Below are 9,496 nucleotides of genomic sequence, written 5' to 3'. Positions count from 1 at the left end.
GTTTAGTCTACATTAACGATGGGTGTTTTGTTGGGAATGGAATTTTAGGTTGGCAGGTGGATTTGGTTTTTTGTGGGGTGTGTTTTGGGTTTTTTGCTCTCGAGCATTTTAAAGATGTCATTCGGTTGATTCTGATGTGAGGTGATTGTCCTCATTCACTTCAAAGTCACGTACCTTTTTGTCTGGCTGCTTGCTGCTTGTGGGTCTGTTTGTGTGTAAGTCATTTGGCTGTGATGTGTGGTTTTCTTTGTATTTATCCTGCAGGGCAATTTGCTGAGCTCCTTAGATCTGTGTGTTGGTGTCTTTTTCATCAGCTTTGGGCGATTTCCTGCTATTAGCTCATGGAGTGTTTCTCCGAGCTTCCCCCCCGCCCTCAGGACTCCAGTTATCTATGCGCAGGACCGTCTCATCTGACCCCAAAGGTCTCTGATACTCCGGGGGTTTTGTTTTGTTTTATGTTTTTCTATTTTTTTTTTCCTTTATGCTTCCAGTTTGGATAATTTTGACATGTCTTTGGATTTTATTAGTCCTGTTTTTTTGTTTGTTTTGTTTTGTGTTGTTTTTTGTTTTTTGTTTTTTGGTGATGCTTTGTGTGCTCTTAAGCTATCCAGTATATAATTTTTTAAAAAGGTTTTATTTATTTGACAGAGAGCGCAAGTAGGCAGAGGGAAAGGGAGAAGCAGGCCCGCTGAGCAGAGAGCCAACATGGGACTCGATCTCAGGACCCTGGGATCACGGCCTGAGGTGAAGGCGGATGCTTAACTGACTGAGCCACCCAGGCGCCCTGTAGCCAATATATTTTAGGTATTTTTTAGTTCTGAAGTTTCCACTTGTGTTTGTAGAGCTTATTTCTCTATTGAAATCCTCCATTCCTTCGTCCCTCTGCCTCACTGTCTTTGTTCCTTAACAGATGTAGAGCAGTGATGTAATAGTCCTTGACCTCTAGTTTCAACATCTGGGGCCCCTGTAGGTCTGCTTCTATTGGCTGTTTTCTTCTCCTCTTGATTATAGATTACATTTTCCTCCTTCACATTTCAGAATTGTTTTTGCATTCCAAACATTGCGTTTGAACATTGAGAAGCCAGGCCCACCTGCCCCCCCAGCAAGAGGACACTCCTTCCTGTACTGGCTGGCCTGGATGACGGACTTGGGCCGGCTGATCAGGCTGGGTTCCCACTTGAGCTTTGGGTCACCTCTAGTTTTCAGGTCTTGAACTTTATTCATGTCTTGAGCTGCCTTGTTTTTATTGCCAGTCCGGGGTTCTAGCAGGACTCCAATTTCCAAGCATGGAGAGACCACAGATTTCACTCTGTCTTTCCACCCCCACCCACCCTGCATCACCAGCCAAGCACTAAGCAAAATCCCATGGGAGAAAACCTGCCATTTTTCGAGCTCCTTCAGGTTCGGGTTTGTTTTGCCAGCCCACACAGGCGTCGGCCCCAGCTGGCTTCTCTTTGGCAGAGAATGCCCTACCCACAGCACACCCAGCTCAAGCATATGCTTCTGGGGGGCACTTGCTGGCCTCTGCTCTCTGGCCAGTCGTTCTTCCCCTGAAACCTAGCCTCTCTAGATTCCTCGGCATCCACATTCCTTTGATATATTTACAATTAAATACTTCTTTTAACTTTTTAAAAAATTTAGGATGTTCGATGTGGCCCGATACATGCATACAGTAGGACATTGTATAGGATCCCCACGATCAGGGAAGTTAACACATCCATCAGCTCACAAGAGTTGACTGTGTGTATATGGTGAAAACACAAGGTCCCCCTTTTAGCAGCTTTCAGGTACAAGGACTGTGCTAACTGTAGTCACCAGGCTGTACAGTGCACCCACAGAATGTGTGCATCTTATAACAGATCTGGTACCCCCCCCGCCAACCATCATCTGCCCATTTCCCCCACCCCTGGCCACCAATTTACTCTCTGGTTCTATGGAGTTGTTTTAGTTTCAGATTCTACATGTAAGAGATCCTATAGCATTTGTCTTTGTGTGCATAATGTCATGCATGTTGTTGCAAATGGCAGAGCTTTTCTTTAAAAAAAAAAGGGGGGGGCTAAATAGGGATTCCTGGGTGGCTCAGTCGGTTATGTGGCTGCCTTGGGCTCATGTCATGATCCCAGGGTCCTGGGATGGAGTCCTGCATTGGGCTCCTTGCTCAGCGGGGAGTCTGCTTCTCCCTCTGCTTGCTGCTCCCCCTGCTTGTGCTCTGTCCCTGTCTGTGTCTCTCTCTCTCTAGCTAGCTAGCTAGCTAAATAAATAAATAAATAAATAAATAAATAAATAAATAAATAAGCAAATAGTGTATAATACACACTACATATCACATTTTCTTCATTCATCCGCCATGACACTTCATTTCCATGTCTTCTTAGTAATGCCACACTGAATGTGGGAGTGCAGATGCTTGGGATATTGATTTCATTTCTTTTGGATGTACACCCAGAGGTGGAATTGCTGCATTGTATATTTCTATTTTAAATTATTTGGGGAACCTCCAGTTCTGTTTGCAATAGTGGCTGTACCTATATGTGATTTCCGTAGTGCAGCTCTCGTCTTTTTTTAACCAAAGTTACAGTCTGCCGTGACTGTCTATATCCTAACCAGAAATAACCCCTCTTACTGTGTCCTCAGTATCTGTAGGGTCTGTAGTGCTGTCCCCTTTTCAGTCTTGACATTGCTCTTGGCTTTTTCGCTCTTAAAAAAAAATGTTTTTGTTTTTGCTAGGATTCCATCAAGAAACCAGCTAATGGTTTGTTTTGTATTTCATTCATTTTCTGCTTCATTTTTGGTCTCAGCATTTTATTTCCCATTTTGGGGATCGAATTTGCTGTTGTTCTCGTTTCTTAAGATGAAAACTTAGACCTTTGGTTTTAAACCTTTCTTCTTGGGCGCCTGGGTGGCTCAGTTGGTTGGGCGACTGTCTTCGGCTCAGGTCATGATCCTGGAGTCCCGGGATCGAGTCCCGCATCGGGCTCCCTGCTCCAGGGGAGTCTGCTTCTCCCTCTGACCCTCTTCCCTCTCGTGCTCTCTATCTCTCATTCTCTCTCTCAAATAAATAAATAAAATCTTAAAAAAAAAAACTTTCTTCTTTTCTAATCTGTGCATAAAATATAAATTTCCCCAATTCCACTTTAACAGGATCCTACAATTTTGGAATAGTACAATGAGATTATTGTTCAGTTCAAAATATTTCCTAATTTCCATATGGCTTTTTAGCCTGTATTTATGTAAACATGTTTTTATCTTCCTATGATTTATTTCCAGTTTGATTCCATTGCCATCAGAGTGCAGCATTCTACAGATGCTGATCAGGTGAAATCTTACACATTGAGAGGGTGTGATGGTGTTCGTTTCCAACTAGGATTAGAGGTTTCTCCGTTTTGTTCTGTTGACTCTGGATTTAGCGATTTCAAACCCGTGCTATGGTGCATACACTTAGGGCTGTTCTTTCTTCCCATCGAGTTGACCCATTCATCGCTGAGACGTCCTACACTTCCAGGAGCCCTTGGTGCCCTGGAGCCTCCTTTGCCTGATACTGATGCAGGCACGCCCACTTTCTTCTAAGGTTAGCGTTTGCAGTAGTGAAACTTAACACCTTTTGCCTTCAGTTTTTCTGTTTCTTTGTAATTAAAGTGAGACTCTGGTAATTAGGAACTAGTTTAGTTTTGGTTTTGTATCCAGTCTGACAGTCTTTATCTTTTACTTGGAGTGTTTAGATCTGTATACGTTTAACGTAAGTGACATAGGTGAGTTTTGGTCCCCCGTCTTACTGTTTGTTTTCTTTTAACTTCATTTAGCTTTATTTTCATTTTTGAAGGGCATAGAATTCTAGTTTGGTGGTAGTTTTTTTTTTTTTTTTTTTAAGATTTATTGAAAGACAGTGTGCGCTAATGACTTAGGGGAGGGGCAGAAGGAGAAACAGACTCCACACTGAGCGTGGAGCCCGACACAGGGCTCGATCTCACAACCCCAAGATCATGACCTGAGCCAAAACCAAGAGTCAGATGCTTAACCAGTTGTGCCACCCAGGCGCCCCTCTCCTGTTTTTAAGATTTTTTTTTCCTTTGGTTTTTGGCAGTTTGAGTATATGCGAGTTTGTTTTTTTTATTTTTTTATTTTTTTATTTTATTTTTTTGAAGATTTTTTTTTAAAGATTTTATTTATTTATTTGACAGAGAGAGAATGAGAGAGAGAGAGCATGAGAGGGAAGAGGGTCAGAAGGAGAAGCAGACTCCCCGCCGAGCAGGGAGCCCGATGCGGGACTCGATCCCGGGACTCCAGGATCATGACCTGAGCCGAAGGCAGTCGCTTAACCAACTGAGCCACCCAGGCGCCCCACGAGTTTGTTTTTTTCAATCTCACTTTGTGTCACAGATTTTTAAATGTATGGATTGAGGTCTTTACTCATTTTGGAAAATTCTTAGCTCTCAGGCCCTGTTCTCTCTCTGCCTGTTCTTGGGGATTCCCTGACACATGGAGCAGAGCCGAGCAGGGAAGCCAGGTCAGGTCACCCGTGTTGCACAGGCACGGCCTAGGGACCTACTGTGTGCCAAGCCCAGCCCCAGGTCCAGCGGGCAGAGCCTTCCCTGGGGTCCCCCGTTGCTGGACAGCGGGGGCACGATGCGCAAACCAGAAGTTCGTACAGAGGACAGAGGGCATGGGGAAGGGTCCCCAAGGTGGGGACGTCTGTGTCAGGGGACTGAGGTTCCAGACATGGGCAGAAGGCCCTTCCCTGGGCCCCCCAGTCTGACAGTGGGGGAAGCAGCTGCGGAGAGAAGAGCCAGACCTCAAAGCTGCCAGGCTCCTGTCCACCACCTCCAACAGGAAGAAGCACGCGGGTCAGGGTGGTTACGTTTCATTCCTTTATTTAAAAAAATCATTTGGGGGTATGGTGTGAGAAGAGCACACCTTCCATGGCTTTGGGGAGGAGTTTTCAGAAGGAATCACGGGGGTGGAAACACATGGTGGGGAGGTGGGGAGGCGGGAAGGACTTGGGGGAGGGGCTGCGCCCTCCAGCACCTCTGGCCAGAGTGCTCACTCAGAGGCTGGGTGGGGCAGGGCTGCAGTATGTACAAGGTGGGGGGCAGGCGGGCCAGCCGAGGACCTGGCCACCACGGCGGACCCACAGCACTGCCCGGGCAGACGGGGTCTGTGATCCGTGCCCGTGGCTGCAGAGGCTGGAAGAGGGTGGCCCTTCACTGGGCCCATTGGGTGGGCCCAGGCCTGGCAGAAAGCCAGCCTGCAGGACCTCAAGGGGGGGGGGTGGGCCGAGGCCAGTGTGTTGGGGACCGGGGCTGGGGTGGCCTAAGCATCCCCAGTGAATAGACCAGAACCCGAGACCCCAAGCAAATGCACTAGGGGTGCCCCCACAGACTGCCTCCTACCCGAGGAGTGGGGATCCAAGACGCATTGCCATGTGCGCTGAGACCGGACAAACATGAGACAGGATCCTGTCTGAAACCTGTCGTCAGGCAGCCCCGAGCTCAGGGATGGCGTGCACGACCCCCACGCCCAAGGACCCAGCGGACCCTCCGCCCAGGGCGGGTCCAGGCCAGCCCTGCCTCCCCCCCCCCACCCCGCCCCAAGTCCTAGGGGCCAGTCTCACAGCCCCTGCCCGGCTCCTCTGAGCAGGCAGCCAGGCTTGCCACGGGAGTGACCCTCTCCTGACGCCCAGAAACGGGGCAGAGAGCGCACACATGACCTGGGACGGGGGGCGGCCTCCTTGCACCAGGTGGCGTCGGGGGCCCGGGGGCCTAGGTGTAGAAGATGACCTCGGGGATCTGGCCGTCCTCCACGGACGTGCCATTGTTGTTGCCAGCCGCGTAGCAGAAGGTGAAGCACGTCTTGGCCCCCGTCGTGGGGGACTCGTGGGTCACCTTGCGCAGGCCCTTGGTGCCGTAGTGGGAGTCCGGGCCCTGGGGGAGGGGGGTGGGGTCCCAGCAGTCAGGCACCCCGGGGCCCCAGCAGGGCGGGGGGCGGCAGAGCCCCTCCTGAGGGTGTCCTACTGGGGGCCTCGGGGTGGCAGCCCCCCATGGCGATGGCCGCGCCCTACGCCCCGTGACTGCGGGTCGGGGGCCTGACGGGGTCGGGGGTCAGGGAGAGGCACACCTTGAGTGTGGCGCAGGCCGTGTAGTTGACGTTGGGCAGCACCTCCACCGGCTCTTTGAACATGACCCGGAAGGTGCTGGCGGAGCCGTCACAGCTGAAGCCTGTGTCATTCTGGCCCAGGACCGTGTTGCTGTCCGTGTGGATGATCTGTGGGGGCGGGAGCGGGTGCTGCTCACCAGGGCCCCCCGCTCCCCCCCACCGCAGGACCCCACGGAGGGCGAGCCGCACAGAATCCAGCCTGTGACCGACCCACGAGCAGGCTGATGGGGGGGCAGGACACGGGGTGGGCACCTGGATGTTCACTTGGTAATCCGTGGGCCCGTGGATGGAGCCGTAGAGCCCGAAGCCAACCACGAAGATGCGCTTGTTGACCGAGAACCTGAGCCGCGGACAGAGGAGGTGCTAAGCCAAGGCTGAGCGTCGCGGCTCCCACCCTCCCGCCGGGGCCCCCACCCCCTCCCGTGCCCGGCCGGCTCCCCAGCTCCCCCACCCCCGCGCCCGGGGGCCCACCTGATGCGGTCGCTGGTGCCACTGTAGCCCCAGCGGCTCTCCACCTGCTGGAAGCGGTTGATGCTGCACTCCTTTCCCCGGAGGCAGCAGCGTGGCCGGTCGATGAAGTCGACACGCGGCTTGGGGTTGACGGTGAAGTGCAGGAAGAGGCTGACCACCTCGCGGTCCACGAGGATGCCCGACTGCGCGGGCCCTGCGGGCACAGGGGGCGGAGGTCGGGCTGCAGTGGGGGCCGGCCTGGCGGCTGGGGAGGGCGGGCAGGGAGGGCGGCCGTGAACCTCCGAGAGCACCGCGCGGGCATCTCAGGTGAGGACGCCTGGGGCCGAGGGGGCGTCCGGGCGACCCTGGGGCAGGACAGCCCGGCCCTGGCACTTGGGGGGGCGTCCGATTCACTGGCTCCCGGGGCAACATGCCCCTCCCGGCCCCAGGTCGCCGGGCAAACAGCGGCCCGGGGGGGGAATGGGGGGGAGCGGCCGCCCTGCCCAGGCTCAGGAGGAGCAGTCAGCTGCCAAGGGGGGGCACTCGCGAGACAGGCCCTGATCCAGAGGGGGGTCCGGGAGGGGGCAACCCAGAGGCAGAGGGGGTGGCGAGCGCTGGGAGCTGGCCTCTTCAGGCTGGTGACAGCCTAGGGCTCAGGACAGGGTGGCCCCGAGGGACCCGTGGGGACAGCTCTTGGTGAGTAAGGACGATACAAAGTGGAATACAGAGTGTTAACCATGGTTCTCTTTAATCTCTGCATAGAAAATGCAGAAAGAAAAATACATCAGACCGCGGCCGTGGCGCACTCAGCTGGGCGGAGTTTTTTCCAACTTCTCTCTCGTCTGGTATTTTCCAGTGGGACATAGAAGCAGGGGCGCTCTCTAAAACATGCTGAGTGACGAAGGGCCAGAAAGCCCGACCCCAGAGGACACACACGGGGTCATTCCCAGTGACCTCGGGCAGAGCAAGGGCGGCCTGGGGGGACCCTCACAGGAGGGGTAAGGGGCAGTGGGGGGCACAGGAAGCAGCAGAGGCTCCACACCAAGGGTGAGTGGATGGCACCTGCAGGGCTTGGGGTCCCGGGGGGTTGAGCGTCCCCGTGGGCAGGGGGACCTCCGGGAGAGCGGTTTTGGGGGTGCAGGCCAGGCTGGGAAGGGAGGGACCCAGCAAGACTGCCGTGGGTGTGGGGACGGGACAGCGCGGCTCTGTCACAGCCGGGTGCCCCCGGGGCCCCTGGGCCACATCTGGGGACATCGGTGCTCCTGGGCCCCTGACAACCACCTGGCCCCGGTCCGTAGCGCCCAGGCCCCCGTGGTCCCCGCACACGAGAGGCACTCACTACGCGGCCGATGAATGAGCGATCCGGGCACGGACGGAACAGCCGGACCTGAACTTCCCGTCAGAGACAACTACTCTGCAGAAGTGCGACCCGGCTAGCGCGTGGGAGACGGCCGTGCCGAACAGTTCTTTACCGCTGCTGCTCAATCTGGCAACCCAAGGGGGGGGTTCCCCGGGACCCACCAGCCCCGGAGCCCGGAGAGGAGGCCGGCAGCACTGCGTCCACACAGAGCAGGAAGCACGGTCGGGGCTGCCCCCCACCTTGGCCCGGGGCCCGGCCACCTCCCAGCCCACACAGGCTTGTCGAGGATGCTGGCGCCAGAGCCCGGCCCCCAGGACGTGAACCCAAGCCGGGGGCCCGTGGGAGCCCAGCGCGCGCACAGACACTCGGACACGGAGGGAAGGGAACCCAGGCGCCCGTCGGGTGGCGTCTGTGGGGCGTTGGGTCTTTACACACAGACATGCGCTCCACGCTGTCCACGCGACATGGCAAGGGCATCCTCGGCAGAGAGGCCCACCCGCGCTGCCCACAGCTGGCTCGGGGTCACACCTGGGGTCCCTGCGGGTCGTGCTCCTGCCCAGCGGTCCCCGCCCCCTGACCGTTACCTGCGGCAAACTCCTCGATGGTCATGAGCGGGAAGCGGATGAGGGCGAGCGCCTTGCCCAGCACCTTGCGCTTGTTCTCGGGGGTCACAGGCAGCTGCTGCCGCTGACACTCGGCCTCGGACCAGCGGACGACGGCGCTGAACAGGCGCACCTCCCGGATGCCCAGGGTGTCCCGCTCTAGCACGGCCACCAGCGTGTCTGCGGGGACGGGACCGGCTCAGCAGCCTCGCGGGCTCTCAGAGCCCCCCCCCCCACGGCAGCTGCGCGCCCCCGCACCCCAGGGCCTTACCCAGGTCGATGTCGGTGAAGCCCTCGGCGGTGATGGCGTCGGCTGTGTTCTTGTCGATGTTTTCCAGGCACAGGCTGGCCAGCTGCGGCTCGTCGAAGAGGCGCGCCTGGCGGGAGGGCGTGCGTCAACCCACGGCCCGAGGCAGGGGCCCCGGACGCCCCTCGGGTCACACCTCGTCATGAATTTCACGCGGCGCGGGCCGCGGAGCCCCCACAGACCCGGGAGCCGCGGCCCGGAGCCCAGGCGCCACAGGGCCCGCACCTCCACAGCCGGACAGCGCGTGGGAGACGGCCGTGCCGAACAGTTCTTTACCGCTGCTGCTCAATCTGGCAACCCAAGGAGGGGGGGGTCCCCCGGGACCCACCAGCCCCGGAGCCCGGAGAGGAGGCCGGCAGCACTGCGTCCACACGGAGCAGGAAGCACGGTCGGGGCTGCACCCCACCTTGGCCCGGGGCCCGGCCACCTCCAAAAACCCCAGCACACCAGGACCCCTGCCCCGCCCCCGCGCACGGGCGCCCAGTCTCAGGGCCCCCGCCCCGCCCCTATGCACCCGCATTCCCACCCGCCCCCCACTGCATCCGCGCCCGCTTCCTCGCCCGGCCCAGCGTCCTCGCCTAACCCGTGCGCACCCGGTCCTCACCTTCCCCAACCCCCACCCCCCCA

At 56.8% G+C, this 9,496-nt stretch overlaps 1 protein-coding gene across 1 annotated transcript in view; it reads right to left on the bottom strand.

The window, feature by feature from the left end:
- Nucleotides 1–4,851: 4,851 nt before the first annotated feature.
- Nucleotides 4,852–9,496, bottom strand: part of BTBD2 (BTB domain containing 2) — an 8,136-nt gene continuing 3,491 nt past the window's right edge. Inside the window, exons 3-8 of the mRNA XM_025861247.2 lie at nt 8,834–8,939; nt 8,545–8,742; nt 6,622–6,814; nt 6,403–6,490; nt 6,112–6,258; nt 4,852–5,918 (exon numbers count right to left, since the gene is read on the bottom strand). Of these exons, the coding sequence (XP_025717032.1) occupies nt 5,757–5,918; nt 6,112–6,258; nt 6,403–6,490; nt 6,622–6,814; nt 8,545–8,742; nt 8,834–8,939 (894 nt within the window). The 3' untranslated portion in view covers nt 4,852–5,756. The remainder of the gene's footprint in view (nt 5,919–6,111; nt 6,259–6,402; nt 6,491–6,621; nt 6,815–8,544; nt 8,743–8,833; nt 8,940–9,496) is intronic.

Source organism: Callorhinus ursinus, unplaced genomic scaffold (genome assembly GCF_003265705.2).
Source record: "Callorhinus ursinus isolate GAN/ISIS: 27379988/994484 unplaced genomic scaffold, GSC_fseal_2.0 scaffold77, whole genome shotgun sequence".
Taxonomy (NCBI): domain Eukaryota; kingdom Metazoa; phylum Chordata; class Mammalia; order Carnivora; family Otariidae; genus Callorhinus; species Callorhinus ursinus.
The sequence above is the reverse complement of the archived record's forward strand: the minus strand, read 5'-3'. Positions and strand labels throughout refer to the sequence as shown.